Source organism: Ahaetulla prasina, chromosome 2, assembly GCF_028640845.1.
Source record: "Ahaetulla prasina isolate Xishuangbanna chromosome 2, ASM2864084v1, whole genome shotgun sequence".
Lineage (NCBI taxonomy): Eukaryota > Metazoa > Chordata > Lepidosauria > Squamata > Colubridae > Ahaetulla > Ahaetulla prasina.
Window position 1 is genome coordinate 35,652,862 of NC_080540.1, and position 19,366 is coordinate 35,672,227.

Genomic DNA, 19,366 nt, shown 5'->3' on the forward strand with positions numbered 1-19,366 from the left:
ATAAATAATATTCCTGTTGGGCTTCAGCTCTACTTCTGTGTCCTAAAAGTTCGTAATCTTTCTCTCACATACACAAAGTGATTAAGAATGTATAATATAAGTGAAATTAAGTGAAATGATCTTGTACATGAAAGAATAGATCCAGATATAGTCATGTTTAGAGCAGATACTGAAATCAGAAACTTTAAGTCATTGTTCTCTCTTCTGTATTGGTCAGACCATATGTAGTATATTTCATCCCATTGAGGGCATCATGTGATCAATTGGAAAGAGGAGATCAACCAAAATGAATAGAAAGGTGCCTTTTTTTTCTGATTCACTTCCATCTTGCATAGAAACTATAGAGGAGATTGTTGCCTCTACTACTATCTACAGATCTGTTATCTCCCCTGAATATTTTCAGTTTTAATGAAATAGCAATTTGTAAAGAGATCATTCAAGTAGAATATCCAGAATGAAGTACAGTATCTACAAATATTTGGATAATACAGAAGGGGAAGTTCTGTTGGAAGGGCCTAGTTCATGCTTTTTCTGGGCTTCTTGCTCAAGCCAGAAAAATCTTCCAGATCCATCCTCCTAAGCAATTTGCTGATGCAGCTTCCCAATGCCTGCCCATCAATCCTTACACCTATTATGGTAGGGACTCCCCCCCCCCAAAAAAACCATTCTAAAAATTCTTCCTTTTGATGGTCTCCTACTGTTAATAAAACACTATCACTTCTGATTCTTTTTCCCCCTCTTTGGAAAACATGAGAACATGAGAAAATCTTTCATGCTATATTGATTCTGGAAGTAAAGTACATATGACATTTTAACAAATGCCAGCTCCTTATAGTAATCTTATTTGCTAGTGATAACCCTGCAGTAGTTTTAAATTGATAGTTAAATATCTCTCTGTGGAACTGTACTGCTGTTTCATTGAGCTGAGTGAACCTAATTTGATTTAGTTATACAGACACACTGGAAGCAATTTGATAGTGTATCTAAAACTGTGAAATATCCTGCACTTCTCTTTTTTTAAAAAAAAATAAAAATAAAATCAATCCTGTGAGGATTTTTAACATGTCCAGAATACATTACATTAAATGTAAATCCACAAAGGCAGAATTGTCTAATACTTTAACTGCCCTACTTTCATCTGAGGAAATTTACTTCATCTCAGAACATAAAATTAAATAACTTATAAGTATGCTTTCATCTATGTGAATTTATGCTGAAAATCTGAGTCCTCATTATAATTCATAATCATTTCGACTACGCAACCTAGAGAAACACCAAGCACTGACAGGATCATATATTCACTTTCCCCTAAGCTATTAAACACATGTGTGAATCAAAAAAACAATGTCTCATGCCCTTAGGGGAAAGAAGCTGTGCCCGGATGGCAGCCTTGCTGAATGTTTATTAATTACTACCATCCTCAGTGTAAACCCCTTTTAATTTTTTTTTTGATTTGTTAGATTGCTGTATTTTAGACAGCTCCCCATTACCATTTTACTAAGGTAATCATAGAAGTAAAAAAGAAAAAAAGAAAAGAAAGCCAGTATTGCTGCTCCTCCTCTCAAAAAAGACAAAGCAATTTCATTTTTAAAATCCACATTAAACGTTGAAAATATTTCCTAATGATAATAGTTTTTCTCCCTTGTTCCTCCCCCTTCCCCCAAATTGAACAGCAAGAAATTTCTTAAATTTTGCCAAACTTAGGTCTTGCTAATTATTTCAAACAACTTCCAACATCCCTGAGCAAGGGCCATAGACCAGGAGATTAATTAATTAATTAATTAATTAATTATTTATTTATTTATTTATTTATTTATTTATTTATTTATTTATTTATTTTTATATCCCGCCCTTCTCCGAAGACTCAGGGCGGCTTACAGTGTGTAAGGCAATAGTCTCATTCTATTTGTATATTTACAAAGTCAACTTATTGCCCCCCCCAACAATCTGGGTCCTCATTTTACCTACCTTATAAAGGATGGAAGGCTGAGTCAACCTTGGACCTGGTGGGACTAGAACCTGCAGTAATTGCAGGCAGCTGTGTTTTAATAACAGGCTTCTTACAGCCTGAGCCACACCGCGGCCCTATATCTAATGGCACTTAGATATAATGGGGATCACATTAATTGGGCCACATAAAGTTGGCTTGAACTTTAAGGAACAGAAATGGGGTTGTTGGGTTTTTTTGAGAGGAAACATTTACAAGAAATTTTGTGTCAGTCAACCATGATCTCCTTGTATTTGCTAGTAGAGCAAATGGTGATTGTTCAGATACCTAGCCTGATTGACCTGAACTATATTCTAAGCGCTCTTCCTCATCATGAGAGGAAAATATTTAAAAAATAATGTTTTAATTAAACACATAGCATAAGTTATACTGTTAGCTCAGGAAAGAATTCCATTTCTTCTTTACAGACTGATTATATGCTTTCCTTGTAATTTAAAGGTAAGCCTGTGTGCAAGAATGTTTTCTTTAATCAAGAATGAAAGTCGGAGGTTCGAAGACAATCAAATACCGTAGTTCCGACCATAAACGGTCAACTAGCAATCCGGTGGCATTATTCCCATGACCCGCCGGGCAGCTTCTGGGAAACCAAAGTCTTTGAGTTCCGGGGGGAGTATAGCTGCAAAGCTGAAACATAAAGGAATTGACAGAAGGGCATCACCAGGAGTAGAGCCTGCGGCTTAATTTGACTCAACATGGGAAACCTCACCCGGCCCAGATACGGAAAGGATTGACAGCTCTTTCGCGATTCTGTGCAGCGGCAGCGGGAGTCTCCACCCACGTGCCCGGACGCTTCTGCACATGCACAGAAGCGTCACACGCCCACAAGCAAATAGGTAGCGACAGGTTTTGAAACCCACTCCTGCCTTAGAGAGGACTTTAAGCACTGTAAAGCGGTATATAAGTCTAAGTGCTAGTGCTATTGCTATCACGTAACATCTATAAATATTGGCTGCAACACCAAAACTATTAGTGGATGGGTAGTCTAGTCTTACTAGTTGCTTAAAATGTAGTAGTTTCCAATCTACAATTTTTCACCAATTTGTTTGGTCTAATGGTTTAAGACCCATTCTAGCCCCGTTCTAGCCTGATGTATAGAACATAGACTTGTTCTAGCCTGACACATAGAACACAGCCCTATGATTCTATGTTCTATATTCTATGTATCAGGGTAGAAACCAAGAAATTATGAATTCTAGTTCCACCTTAGGCATGAAAACTGACTGGGTGACTTTGAGCTGATTATCAGAAGACTGTGAGTTCTAGAAGACTGTGAGCCTTAAGCATGAGAGCCAACTGGGTGACTGAGTGACTGTGGGCCAGTCATTCACTCTCCATCACCTCACAGGGTGGGAAAATAGGAGGAGGAGGAAATATTAGATATGTTTGACACATTGAGTTATTTATAAAAAAAAAAAATAAAGGCACAATCAAAATAAATATATAAAATAGTTTTAACGTCTATTCTTTCCTCTCCCTCTCCCTTTGTTTGCAAATGTATGGCAAGGCTTTGCCAAAGCGCGGACACACAGGCCTCATTAAACAGTCAATCCCCTCTCTTTATTTTCATCCACCCACCCCAAGCACAGAAGACTCTGTTCAGTTCTTATTGCATCCCACACTTAGCCAAAGAGCTTTCAGTCCATTATAGTGATCTAATAAAAAGGTTTTACTCCAAGCTGCACAGCCTACTAGCCTCAAATCCCAGGCCTTCCTCCTACAAGAAGTTGATGAGATACAGGCAGCACAACATTTGAGTCCCCTGGAGTAGGCTCAACATCAGGACAAGGGAGAAGGGCCATTATTTGTTCCCCAAATCGGTCAAACTGATTATTAAATGGCAGAACCACAGTTGCTATGCTTGGATGATGTGGGCTAATATTTAGTAAGACAAACAAAGCTAATTTTACAATAGAGTTACATTATATTAATAATGACACAACTGAAGGATTTATTAGCACAGTATTGAGGAAAATACCAAAATGAATCATATATTTATGAACATTATTTGTTTCAGCATTTGGATTTTTATGGTAGGATTTGATTGCAATACTAATGAATCCCTGGGAAGAAACAACTTGCCCAAATAAAATACAAGCTAACTAATAGATGTGATAGGATGTCATCCATTTCTTCAGAAGACTAAAACGGTTATGATTTCTGAACCACGTTTTTCCTGACAAAATAGAAAGTTTTAAAGCAGCAGTTAGATAAATTACCTCCATGCAACAATTCCCTTTAAATTTGCTTAAGATTTTATTTGAGAAGCTCTATAACATGCATAAACAACAACAACAAAAATCTGTCAGATATGATTTTTTCTAACAGGTCTGCCTACTGGAATGTGGAGTTCTCAAACTTTAGGTAGCCTTGATTGCCTATTTTTCCACAATATGTGGCTTACTGATAAATCTAAAGTGAACAAATCAACTCAAACATCATTTAACTTCAGTTTCTTGATTGGGATATTTTTTTACTTCTAAATTGTTGGTGTTGTGTTAATCTTGGTCTTAATCTCTGCTCATCTGGGTGTTGACCAGATGTCTTGGTCTTTTTGTTTCCCTTTTGGCTTGTGATTATCTTTTATGAATGGTAGATGTTGTTTATCTTTATGTGCTTGTTGATGGCTGATTTGTCTGTTACAAACTCAGATAAGCAGTCAAACAGTAAGCAATAACCTAATCAAGAAACTACCAAGAACAGTCCCACCAACACTGATAAGGCAAGTCGCTAGTATACAAAAAAGGGAACAAACCCCACTGCCTTCTAGCACTGAAGATGCTATCTAATTTGGTAATGAAATGTCTGCAAAAAATCAATCAAGCTCAAAGAGCACTAAGGATTCCCCAGTTCCGCCCTGTTCTACAAATTTTATTTATTTATTTATTTATAATTTAACTTCTATATTCTCTTCTATGTTAGATACTTCAAAACATCTAATTTTATAAACTCAGAGCAATGATGCATAGGATATATTGGTAAAAGAAAATAGCAGGAAAAATAGCTCAAGATGTATGAGTGTATGGGTGATACTAAAGATGGAGTTTTAAAAAAGAAGTTGAAAACAGTTCCACTGAGGATAAAATACGGAGGACAACAACAGAAAGACATTTTTAGCCATAATGACAGTTCTGAAAGTTCTGAAATCCAAGTTGACGCATATAGGAAATGGGTAAAGTCACAAAGAAAAAGCATAGATGGATAATCCCAAACTTCAAAGACATAAAAACTCAGAAGTAATCAGGGTTTACCAATGATGCTAATAACACAAGTAAAGCAAGGAGAGTAAGCACCACTGTGTGATGATGCAGTGGTTAGAATGCAGCATTGCAGGCTAATCCTGCTGACTGCCAGAGGTTTGATCCCTACCGGCTCAAGGTTGACTCAACCCTCCATCCTTCCAAGGTCGGTAAAACGAAGACCCAGATTGTTGGGGGCAATATGCAGACTCTGTAAACTGCTTAGAGGGGTCTGTAAAGCAGTATGAAGCTGTATATAAGTCTAACTGTTATTGCTGTTGCTATTCTTTTCAGCCTCTTTACTAGCAGATCTTGGGTACATGTATACATGGACACTCATGCACTAAGACCTCACAGTAGGTTGCATATCCCGGGGGGGGGGTGTTTCATGTGACTAGATAAAAAAGGGAAGGGACTTCAAATAGAGCAATCACCAGCATTGAAAGCAATTGTCCAACTGCATGTCAAATTGGGATTTTATTCAGGATCACTTTTGTCTGCGGTCTTCAGCCCATTTTCCAGCTGAATTTTCTTTTATTTTTAACTCTTCCCGTATCCAAGTTGGTTGCATTCTGATCAGTTTTCAATGAATTATCAGACTGGCAGGCAGACACATACGAAGTTCTGACCCTGTTCCATAATGTATTTCCAGCATTCTATTTGTTTGTGAACAGGGGTGTCCTCAGGGAAGGTGGGTAAATGGACCGGTATGATTAATAATTATTTTAAAAGGGGCATTTATTTCACAGTTTTGTGACCCTTTTGATTCCACCTGCAGAGGTTCTTGGCTAAAAAGAATTAAAAAAGGATTTGTTAGATAAATTCAGGCTAAAAGGCAAAGAAAAGAATTACGCAGGCAACTGTTCAATGAGAAAGGCAAAATACTGATAGAATCGTCCATTGAAATTCATAACACATCATTTCAAGCATGACTAACATGTCTCATTAAACGCAGCGGGCCTACTCAAAACATAGCTAAACATCTACTTCTATGTTTCAAAATGACAGAGTTGATTTTGTGATTTTGCTCACGCCCATACTCATGAAACATTGCAGTGCACCCACTCAACAAAGATGGCAGTTCTATAGTCGCGGGGGGGGGAATACCATTTTGAGAAAGCACAGATGTTATAAATTCCATAATGTACTAAAGTAGCTGTAATGTAAATTTAGAAAAGTTGTTAATTTTTCAGCCACTGTGTCAAAAATTAGTTCACATAGAGATGACATAGCACTTGACTAACTTTGGTTACTATTTTGTTGTACTGAAATACAGATCATTGAAACCTATTAAATCCTCTTTTGCATAAAAGCCTTTGTATTATTAGGAAGGCATGTTTTCCCATATTATTCCTGTAATAATAAATGCATATTAGATGGAGACGTTGTAAAAGTTAATTATTCAGTCAATTTGTGAAGGCAGAAATGAAATGAAATGAAATGAAATGAAAGGAAGGAAGGAAGGAAGGAAGGAAGGAAGGAAGGAAGGAAGGAAGGAAATTCTATCTGAAAAGGAAAATATGATCCTGTGTATATGATCAAGAAGCAGGGCTGAATTTTGAGAAACACTATGCAACAATTGGCATAAAAATGACCTGGAAGAGAAAAGATATTGTTATTTGACATGAATGAGTGGGTGGAAAAGGAAAAAGGAAAAGGAAATTATTAGGCCTTTTGGAAAACCAAAAATTAAAGAGAATGGTTAATTTTTGGCATTTGCTTAAAAAAGAAGTGTTTCAAATTCATAGTCTAAAAATGGTAAACTGATTAATCCCAAAACATAATTGATTATCCATAATTTGATTTGATTTCACTCTTTATGATAGAAAAGTAATTAATAATGGATCTAAGAATGTAGAGAGAGTCTAAGAGAGAGTCTAAATATGGAACAGATCAGTTTTTAATAGAGTCAAGAATGGATTTGGGAGAAGATAAGTAAATGAATGAAAGAAGGAGAAAAAGGCCTGTATAGCAATAAATAGATAGATTAATCCATCTAGATTAATGAATGGAAAGTAGATGTAAGGAAAATAGATATGGGAGATGCTTGGAAGAGATTGAATAAATCATCTTTCCAAATGCCCTAAAACTAGCCCGTGAGGTTTTGCTAATGAAGATATGAAAAAAGATGCTTTGTGGAATGATGATGTGAAAGAGTTAATGGAGGAGAAATATGCATAAAAGAGAATGATTACTGCAAAAAATAAGAACGGAAGCAAAATATTTTATAGTGTGTGGGGAAAAAAATATGGGTGCATAGAATATAAATGAAAAAGAGTATGGAACAGTCAAGGTTATATGAGACAGTGAAGTTAATGGGAATGAAAAGTTGCAAGAAAAGGCAGTAACCAATCATGCTTTGAAATCATTCCACTAAACGAGGGGTGTCAAACTTACTTTGTCATGGTGGCGTTACGTGATGTATCGCGACTTTTTCCCCTTTGCTAAACCGGGTGTGGGAGTGGCCAGTGTGTGACGCATCCGGCCCACGGGCCAGGAGTTTGACAGCCCTGCCCTAAACCAAAAAGAAAGTATCTTTGCCTTGTTCAGTGATCACATTCACACATCACGCTACATAAATAAACACATAATGTTTATCTTGCAAATGACCCAAAATACATTATTTGTGTGATAGCATCATTAAATAGTATTCATCCCCAAAATGTTTTGCTCTTCCCTTCAATAGAGATTCATAAGAAAAGAAGCACAGACACCTCGCCAGTTTTATTTATCAAAAACAAGGCAATCTGTCCTGTTGTTATTAGCATTGTCTGTGATGAGGCAAATAACAAAATATATTCCAATGAAAACACAATCCAATTAAGCAAAATATTTATGCAACAAAATGAGCCTGAATGACTCTCTCTACAATCAGCCCATCTTGACACAATGGAGTCATGACATTTATTTATTTGTCAAATAAATAAATAAATCATCTCACTCACAGAGAACTTTGGCACTAAATGTATTAATGTTGTCAAAATTTAAAACAGGAATGGGTTTCTTCTAGATCAGGGATACCCAACCTTGGCAACTTGAAGATTTATGGACTTCAACTCCCAGAATTCCCCAGCCAGATTGAGTAATGTCTGGTTGGAGAATTCTGGGAATTGAAGTTCACAAGCCTTAAAGTTACCAAGGTTGGATACCCCTGTTCTAAATGCTGTTCAGCTGTAACTCCCAGCAGCCCATGCAAGCATGACCCTAGACAAAAGATGTTGATAGCTCTAAGTTACAGCCCAGCAATTTTGGAATGGCTGCGGCTTCCTGATTCCTGAGCTAAAGGAAATGGCAAGACAATCTGAATAATATATTGGGCTAATTTCACTTGAGAATGCACATTAAAACATATTTATAAAGGTATTATTGGCAAGGGGTATATGGGGAGGAAACATCAAGCTTGTCGGGATGAAAAATAAACAGTGGATCTAATTTTTTTCATTTTGCAGATGACATGGAAGCTATTCCTGTCAAACAGTTTGTGAAGCATATCGGTGAATTGTATGCCAACAACCAGCATGGGTTTTCAGAAGATTTTGAGGTATGTGTTAGAAGCTTTTAGAACGGAAAACTCCTTTTTAGTATTTAAATGATTGGTATTTGATTCTATGAATGTCCAAAATGTCTACTCTGAAATAAATTCCATTGACTGCAATGACCTTACTTCCAGGTAAGTGGATTTAAGATTGTAACTCTGTCATGCCAGTACACTTTCTGACTGGGAAGTGGAAACACTAAAGGAGTCCTCAGTGCCCTCTGAGCTTGGTTTGCCTCTCAAAGGACAGCCAAAGAAGAAAGCGCTTTCACTGTGAGGAAAGCAGAATCATCTTGCTGAGGGCACTTCCTTTTGAAAGAATTTTCAAGAGATTGTGAGAATCAGAGAAATAAATGTCAATGTGGCATCTGTGCTGGCATGACATCATACAACTGGTGTTGGAGCGACCATAAAACCTATATAAATAGAATGAATGAATGAATGAATGATCGATCAGTCAATCAATCCTGTCTGATAACATGTATTAAACTACAATGGAAGTTGAGAAAGTTGAAAAGGCCACACTCACTCAAGGAAAAGAAGAACCTGGAATAATTTGAAACCAGTAATGTGATAATTGTGATAGGGGATTGACCATCAGCAATCAAAACCAAGGCCATGCATGTTGAAGACATTTACAGTTTTGAAACACAAGTGCTTACTGCAGCTGTGTGTTTGTCTGACTCCATGTGCTTCCTGGGTTTATAAAATCATGTGGCTTAGATAAACACAGCTTCATGCTTAATGACAGTGACAGACTCAGGCTCTAATCAGCAAAAACAGTTTTCCCAAAAGCCAGTATTAACCATTCTGAATACTCTGTGTTCCTTTCAGCACAATTGGGCTTTGAAATAGCTGTCAAGAAGGAGGGATCTTTTGAGTTCTCACAGCCAAAAATAGCATGCAGCTGTTGTGTCATCTCTCTCGGGACCAGAGGGAGAAATATGGTTTCAGGGCTCAACATATTTTAATAATCAGGTGTTAAAAGGGCCATGATTAAATCATAAAAGGCAGCTACATTTACACATAAACATCTTCGTTAAATTGTCGGTTTGATAAGAAGCATTTTAGTGTTCAACCTTGTACAAAATAAGGCAGCAAGCATTTTCTTCAACCTGGTCCTTTCAGGGATATATTCCTGAAGGTTTTGGCTTATTTGCTTAGGTATTGGCCACGTTGTCTCATAATTTACACACTGACCTCCCCAAATAAAAGGGGGAAAATCTTATTGTGCCACTCATGAGCATTTTGTATTCATGAGGACAGCGGCTATGCAAGGTGTTAAAAGTGATTTAGTCAAATTGACTCTTGGCTGGATGACTGAACAGGAACATTGAGGTATTTAACAATGTTGATGGTATTCAGGACAAACATTTATCCTCGGGAGAGCAGGAGTTGATAGGACTGATCAAATGCAGGGCCGTCTCCTCAATTATTTATGAATTGAGACCCCAGTCCAATTCATCACAGCTGGTTGTGACACCATTTAATTATTCAAAATAATCAGCTACACATCTGGAAGCTTTGCTTCAGCTGTGTCTGAAATCGCTGCCATTAACGAAAAGCAAGATAGTCATTGTGTGCTTTGAACAATGGATATTTCCTAATACTGAAATACTGTTTGGTATGTTTATTGACCAATGTTGCCTTTGATTGTTTGCCTGACTGGATTTTTGAATTGTAAATTTCCACCAAAGGGAAAGTTAGTACATTTTATCATTAAAATTTCAAGCCCAAAGCCTATCGTAATGATAAACTTAAAAGGAATTTGTAGAAGAATTAAATTGCATGTTTTTAAGACATCCCTGTGAAACAAGAGCCAACTCCATACTTCTGTAGTCTATATTGCGATATTCTAAACTATTTTTCAACAGTGTGGTCACACTAAAAATGGTCATATCTTGAAAAGAAGTAGTAAATTTATATGTGATATTTTTCCTGCAGATATGTTTAAAAATGTTCCATTCCTGTTGTCCTTTCTGTGTGGCTGAAAATGTTTTTTTCATGAGACATTGACAAGATATCCAAGTATTTTAGATAAATGACCCCATCAAGAAACCCTGAGGAATATTGGAAAGATGAGTTGTGACTTCTAATTATAAGAGAGATTCAACAATGTAACCAGCAGTGGAACCATTTGAATAAAGGCTGGGTGACCGTCTATCACAAATGATTACTGCATTAAATAGAAAATTGTATTAGATGATCTAATGGGATCCTATGATTTGGGATCCTACGATTTTAAGCCTTCTTTACAGTCCCTTCGAGATGGGGAGGAACTGCAAATCTCTTCTAAGAAATTAATTTCAGAAGAGTAGAGCATCCAATGACTCTTCTTAAACTTTATAATCAGTAGAATCAATAAAAGGATCCTTTTGTCAACATACATTAATTGGCCACTAATCTGATCATCTACTCACTTTCTTTGGTATTTTCTTGTTTCACTGAGTCTCTAGTTCACTATTGAGTGGAATATCAGTGTCACAGACTGTGAATGTTGCAGATGAAAATCCTGTAGCATTTCCATTATGATATTATGCAAATCTGTAATTATATTATGCAAGTAACTTTTCAGTTTAACAGACAGTCGGGAATAACAGTCGTGCCCACTCCTCAACCAGTCCATTAAACTGAGATTTCGTTATAATTTGAACCTCCATTAAAAGAGGTTTACATAAATTCAAATGAATAATTGTTCCTGACAAGGGGAATGACAGAATAACAGGACTTGATGATAATAATGTCATCCTATTATAAATATAAATCCCACCTACTGATGTGGAAGTGCTTTCTAGCTTCAGTACTTTCATCTATCAGTTCTGATGTTATTTCTCTCCGGATTCAGTTACATTGGCAACTTCCCTTCTATTTAAAACTCTTGTTATCAAAAAGGGAACTTTGTTGTTTCGGAGGAAGATGGCTTTTTCTTCCCCCAAAATTAAAAATTTAAAATATAGCTTCCTTATATATTTATACCTCTCAGATTGTCAATTTTGTTGATATATTAGCTATTTTTCAGTGCGTCCAAAAGTAGACTGATGGGTCTGTGTTTCCTCTATAGTGGTAAGCATCTTTGAAAATTGTGTATTGGGAAATAATCTGCTGCTCCTTTCACACATCTGTTTAAGTGCTGTCAGAAAAGAAATGTTGACTTAATAGCGCTTTGGTCTGATATAACAGAGATCTTATCAGTTCAGTTGTTACACTAATAGGTTTGATAAGATATATCGCATTATTTATATTCTGGTCCATGACTGCCAATAAGAATGAGCTGGATTTCTTCTTTGTGGAAGCACGAATATTGACTGCAGAACAGCATTCCAAATATAAAAATTCAGAGTCCCCATGTGAATTGTTTGAATAATTCACACATTTCCAGGTGTGTAAACTAAACCACAACTCAAAATTTAATAAAAGCATATGTCCTGGAAATGATCATTTTTCCAATTGTTGTCAAGCTATAATTTTCTACCAGTAATTTCCCAATGTATTACCTTTATTTATTTTTACTCATTTGAATAAACTAAACAAGAATAAATGAGCAGTCTCGCATCAGGGACTACTACTGCCTCTGTGCTGCAGCACCGATATAAATCCAGTATGATTATAACAAAAACCTGAAGCATCTAAAATGGCCTAGCTCTTTCCCCACTGTCTTTCTGCCATTAGGCAAAGACATCTTTTATTCAACTTGCCCTTTGAAGATTGACTTTAATTGTCGGCTGAGTGTTTATTTTTGTTGTTTTTCATTCGTCCGTTTAGATTTTAATTATCACATTGTGTTTGGCTGTATTTCACTCTTAGTTGCACTGAGTCTATCTGAGTTTCGATAGTGAAATATAATAAATAGGGTTCTGATTTGAATGGATATCAAAACCAAAGGTCACAGACAATTATGTGACATGCCTCCATTCTTTTCACAAGGAATATTTCAGCAATGCATACTTCTTCCAAGTCCAAACCCATGTTATCCTCCTAATATGAGTTAACACAAAACTGCTCATAAATTTAATAATTGAATAAAAATATGACCCTGGTTTCTCATTAGTTAGACCCAGCTAAACACAGTTGAACAAAACAGTCTGATTATAGCTATAGGATACTATAAGAAAACAGATATCCAGATGAGCATGCCTAAATTTTGTGCTTTACCTTTGTCCAATCTTAAATCAGAATATTTTGTTGAAAGGCTGAATAATTAAAGTACACATTTTTAGATTTGAAAAGTCCTTTAGATTTTTTCCAGTCTACGATCTTCTAAGTATTTTTTTTGTAAAATCCATCATTCCTTGTGAAAATCAGTCATCATCATGTTCTTCCTTCATTCTAGTGTCCAATATCTATTCCCAGGCCACCTACTCTATTAGCCCAATACGGGCCAGCTGAGACTTCAGCTGAATTAAGAGAGCCATTACCTCTAAGCATTAGAAAGGTTAATTAAAGTTCCTGACCTTGGAACGGCCTTGCAGAAAAATAATAGACACTGGTAATTTTTCTGAGCATTATATAACATTGTAGTGGTTCCATGACATATATTTAATGTTGTTCCCAAAATTGAATTGAGTTATTTTTTAAAGGAATTTTACATCCTCAGTGGTTTGAATCAAATTGCTTCTATAGGCTGTTTTATAATAAAACAACTACTGTTATGTCTATAGTAGATCAACCAAAAGAAACTTGAAAATTATGAACAGAGTTATTTATTTTGCTGTATAAAATGTTATGCGCATTGACGTTGTTCTACATAAATAATAATGACAATTACAAATTACATGCCGCTTTTGTAGTTTATTCCTTTTTTAATATAAAATGTGACATAGGAATTCATGGTGAAGAGTAAAAATTGAATTGTGGAAGCAGTTCTTTCATTTAAGTAGAAGTAATTGCTTTGTATTTTCTGAATTTTCTATTATTGAGTTTAATTGGATTATTAAAGATGGAAGTGTTGAGAATAAAATACTATTCCCTTTTCTCTTTTTCTCATTTAACAAAATAAAGAGTAGAACCAACTTATATGGATTTTACAATCATAGGGGAAAGACAAAGAGAGGAGTTATAAATGGGTGTCTGTTTTAGTCACTCTAGAAATAGGGGTTTTTGAATGCATCATAAATGTAGCCTCTATATATAATTAAATATTTTACTATTATTCAATTATTCATGACATTGTCCGTGGCCAAAGATGTACACTGCAAATGACCTATACAAAATATATAGGATGTAATATCTGTATTCTCTTCTCTCAAGCCCTAATGAAAATTCCATTCCCCATATTCTCAGTCTAATAATCCCAATTAAAACATTTCTCTATTTCCACATATGTTGTTGCCTCCAACTGATGGGGAAAATTACATAATAGAATTAGTCCAGCCTCCTCTTATCTGTCTGTGTTGGAATGAGAATAGGAGGGTTTTTATTCCTTCTGGAAGAGGAATGAAATAATTGGCCTTTCTCTCCTACTCTAATGCAGGAAAGGAAAGGAAAGGAAAGGAAAGGAAAGGAAAGGAAAGGAAAGGAAAGGAAAGGAAAGGAAAGGAAAGGAAAGGAAAGGAAAGGAAGTCATATGACAAAAGGCAGGGAGTTTAGATTGGAGGGGCTGGCAATATTCCAAATCACTGCAAAACTCTATTGTCCATAGAAATGCATTAAGGAATCTTTCATTAAAGGCCCTAATTTGATCTAGTCCACAATCTGTATTTTGCCAGGATTGGCTCCCACACCAAATTTGATCCAATTCTGTTCAGTTTTAGGAGAGTTATATTGGTGGATGTTCAAGGTTCTAAGCCCCTTTCAGAATTGCTTTCCAACATTCTGTTGGTTTAGAAAGAATGGCAGGGAAGGAAATCATCCAGCTCATAGCATCTGAAATTCTTTTTAATTCCTTTACCAGAGTAGTCACTGAGATATCTGTATTTTCTTCAGTGTAACAAAATAATATGTTGCATCCAAGTCTAAATGTCTTTCTGCTTTTGCTTTGTATTGTGTCTGACTACTTTTGTATGCTCCATACGCTCCAGGGAATTTTAAACAGAGAACTTGACAATATTCCAAATTAATGCCCAACTCTCTCTCCTATAGAAATGTTTCTCAATCTTTTCTTCCACAGCCCCTGGCCCAATCTAGCCAGTTTTTAAATCCAGTGTGTCTCTAGTTATCTTCTTATCACACAACCAAACTAGGTCATATTATAAGTGTCATTCTGCTGATGGGCAGACAGATAGATGAACAGTCTTAATCCTGCAACTATAATTTCTTTCCCGTGTTCCGTTTGGGTTAGAAAGAGTGAAGATAGGTGAATTCTTTGGACTTGAGGGCCAGCAGTGAACTCTGACTTGCAAGGCAGTCCTTTGTGACATTTCTATATAATCCTGAACTCCATTTTAAGGTGGATATTATTAACATTTCTCTTGGTAATTCCTTCTGGCAATTAGCTGATTTTTCTTTGCAGCAGCTGTGCTGTACTAATGACTTCCCTTATTTTGAAGTTTTGATACTTATAAAGATTAAGATATCTGTAGGCATCTTTGTAACCTGGAGAGGAAAGTGGGTACCAGATGGCCCTGATAATACTCCACAGATGTAACACAGGAATATAACTCAGCAGAACCTATCAAACCAATAGCTGTCATTCACGTAGGTATTCATGTGAGCGGCCCTATTTGTTAACTATCATGCTTCTCTTCCTAACTGTAGGTATATGCATGCCACACTCCTCCCCTAGATATCCAAATTCATATAATGTTAAAAATGTTATTATTAAGTTTATTGGTTGCCCATTTCCCAGTTTAAATCATAGGATTATACTTAGCCTGTGTCTGAGGGCAATCCTAGTCTACAATGGATAAGGGAATCAGTATTCACACATTTCATGGGAAAAGATTCTTTCAGGATATGCAGAAATAAAAAATTCCCTTGGTAGCAATGAGAGGTATTATTTAACAAAATTAAACATAGCAACACAAATCTTCACAATACACACATGTATACTCCATACAGGAGTACTGTATGACTCCATATAGTCAATCAAAAGAATGGGAACCATTGCATCTGAACATAAAATAAAGCACTTGGATACAGGATGGAAAATGATGGACATAACGTAGCCAGATGGATGAAGAGACCCTTTCTCTCTCTTTGGATGGAATTAGTGGGACTTTGGCCATTTCAAAGTCCCAGTTTGCATAGTTTGCAATCTTAAGCATATTTCTGTTGTGACGTCACAGCTAAGGATCCCAAAGTCAACTTTGACTTTGTCCAAAAATTTTAAGATGTTATGTAAGCCTTGTTTGAATATGTCATCCAGGCAATGTCACTAATGGAATCCTTTCTTGTCATCTTTGTCCCTGTACCATAGTGATTTTCAAATTTCTGCTGATAAATTATTACTAGGACTAAAAGCAAAATGCTGTGACAAGAGATTGAAGAAATTATGTATTTGACGCTTGAGAAAAGATGACTGAGATATTTATTTATTTATTTATTAAATTTTTATACCGCCCTTCTCCCGGAGGACTCAGGGCGGTGTACAGCCAGAAATAAAATAGAAGATATGTACAGTTAAAAACAAATTAAAACATAGCAACACAAATCTTCACAATACACACATGTATACTCCATACAGGAGTACTGTATGACTCCATATAGTCAATCAAAAGAATGGGAACCATTGCATCTGAACATAAAATAAAGCACTTGGATACAGGATGGAAAATGATGGACATAACGTAGCCAGATGGATGAAGAGACCCTTTCTCTCTCTTTGGATGGAATTAGTGGGACTTTGGCCATTTCAAAGTCCCAGTTTGCATAGTTTGCAATCTTAAGCATATTTCTGTTGTGACGTCACAGCTAAGGATCCCAAAGTCAACTTTGACTTTGTCCAAAAATTTTAAGATGTTATGTAAGCCTTGTTTGAATATGTCATCCAGGCAATGTCACTAATGGAATCCTTTCTTGTCATCTTTGTCCCTGTACCATAGTGATTTTCAAATTTCTGCTGATAAATTATTACTAGGACTAAAAGCAAAATGCTGTGACAAGAGATTGAAGAAATTATGTATTTGACGCTTGAGAAAAGATGACTGAGATATTTATTTATTTATTTATTAAATTTTTATACCGCCCTTCTCCCGGAGGACTCAGGGCGGTGTACAGCCAGAAATAAAATAGAAGATATGTACAGTTAAAAACAAATTAAAACATAGCAAAATTACGAAAACGGCTGATAATTAAAATTTAAATTTAAAATATTTAAAATATTAATAAAACCCCAGTTTAAAATCAAACTATTATGCCAGTCCCGCTTGAATAAATAAGTATGTTTTTAGCTCACGACGGAAGGTCCGAAGATCAGGCACTTGACGTAGGCCAGGGGGGAGTTCATTCCAGAGCGTCGATGCTCCCACAGAGAAGGCCCTACTCCTGGGGGCCGCCAGCTGACACTGTTTGGCGGACGGCACCCTGAGGAGACCCTCTCTATGAGAGCATACGGGTCGGTGGGAGGCATAGGGTAACAGCAGGCGGTCTCGTAAGTACCCGGGTCCTAAGCCATGGAGCGCTTTAAAGGTGGTAACCAAAATCTTGAAGCGCACCTGAAAGACCACAGGAAGCCAGTGCAGACTATATGTTCTGCAAAGGGCATCACAGAGAAAGAGGTTGCAGATTGCAGAATACAGAATATTAGATTTAAATTATAGGAAAGCAAATTACAATTGAATGATAGAAAGCAACTTCCTAACAGTGGCAGCATTATAATAGGGGAACTAATTAGTCAGGTTATGGGCTCCCCTATTTTGGATGTATTCAAACAAAGGTCAGCTATCTGCTTAAAATGCTTTAATTTAGATTCTGATTCTCAGCAAGTAATTGGATTCAGAAACCAAAATGACTCCTTCCAACTATATGAAGCACTGCCCTTTGTGAGAAAGTTGTATAGCTGTGTGAATGCACAATGAGTACTGAAATCTGTGCATTTACAAATAAACAATAAGCTATCTTTCTTCATGGCCTTTGTAACATTATGCAGGAAATCTTATAACAGAATGCAGGACAACACAGTTCTGTCAAAGGAAATATCCTCTTTAAAAATCACCAAGTCTGTTGTTTCATGAACACTGAACAGTTTGGCCACACTGTGTCTTGGTAAGGTATAGTTCAGTTGTGACAGAGACCTGGTTTATTATTAAGAAAGGAGTTCTAAAATTGCCCTCCACTAAAGGAAGACTCTTAACCATGGCTGCTAAGCCTGTAGAGAATCACTAGGCTGCAACAAGTTTGTTAGTATGGATCTTAACAAAAGAAAAGGTAGATGGAATGCTTAGTGATCAAAACTGGGCAAGGAATTAAACAAGGAGTGTAATGGAATCTATGAACAAGTGCATAAACACTTGTATAAACACTTGTGAGAAGATATTAGAGATGTGTTGTAAATATGAAAAAATAAATGATAGATTATTAGATAAGTTGAGAGAGAGGGAGGGGGATCTGTCGATGGATAGATGGATGGATGGATGGATGGATGGATGGATGGATGGATGGATGGATGGATGATAGTGGTAAAAACACACACATATGCTTTAATATGCAATGTAGATGAAATCTGAATGATTTGGAGCAAATATTAGATTGCATGCAGAACAATAAATCTCAATTGTAATGTAGTAAAAATAAAAGTAGGTTTGATACTTAGAGAATCCGGTGAGTAAGTATGCAGGTGAATTCGATATCTTGATAAAGTATTTCCTACAGACATAAAAATGGCTGCAGAAAGTTCAAGATATGCACATCTAGTAGAAAGTTAGTGGGTAATATGTGTTCCGTTGCAAGTAATGAATATCAATCAAAAGAAACAAAAACAGCTGTGTGGAATATATATTTGTAATATGGAAATTGGTTATGTAAAAACTGTGTGTTATAAGAGATTGGGTTATATAAACAGGGACAAAAGAACTGTGGGTTAAAAGACAAATGCAAAAGTCCAAATGATTGGGTACAGAATAAATGTGTATTTAATAAAAACAAAAGACACTAATACAAAAGATGTTCGTGGTAATTTGGCCATAGAGAATAAATGAGAATTTAATTATCAGAGTTGAGAGAATGAGGAAAGACAAAGTATAGTAGAAGATTCTCAGAAATGAAAGGTATAGTTAAAAGAACCAAAAGTGGTATATGAAACAGTACATGGTTATAGTGAAAACAAGAATGGATTGTAAAGATTAAACAATATGGATTGGTATAGTGTGTCATATTGGTATAAAGTAGATCTACTTTTCCTTTGTTTTCTATTTTAATTTTTCATTGCTACTATTATTTTCCTTTTTATAACCTTAACACAAAAGGGAATAGCATGATGTGTATTACTATATATATGTATTTTCTATGCAGATATTTGATCTTTTATTAACCCTGTGGAATAGCCATTATATTTTATCTAAAAAAATGTATTTTTCTGAGATACAAATCTGGTTCAATCCATCTTTTTATTAAATAGTGTTTAGTACTGTTTTGTTTTGGCCCTGTACAACTGATTAGCCACAAAAATGGCCTATAGTAACAATGAACCTCTTTCTGGGTGTTGTTATGAGG

At 36.0% G+C, this 19,366-nt stretch overlaps 1 protein-coding gene across 4 annotated transcripts in view; it reads left to right on the forward strand.

Moving 5' to 3' along the window:
• PTPRG (protein tyrosine phosphatase receptor type G) overlaps positions 1-19,366 on the forward strand; it is a 783,870-nt gene that overhangs the window by 736,715 nt on the left and 27,789 nt on the right. For all 4 annotated transcript variants that reach the window (XM_058166065.1, XM_058166066.1, XM_058166067.1 and 1 more), the window contains one exon: positions 8,694-8,785. In XM_058166065.1, the coding sequence (XP_058022048.1) occupies positions 8,694-8,785 (92 nt within the window). The remainder of the gene's footprint in view (positions 1-8,693; positions 8,786-19,366) is intronic.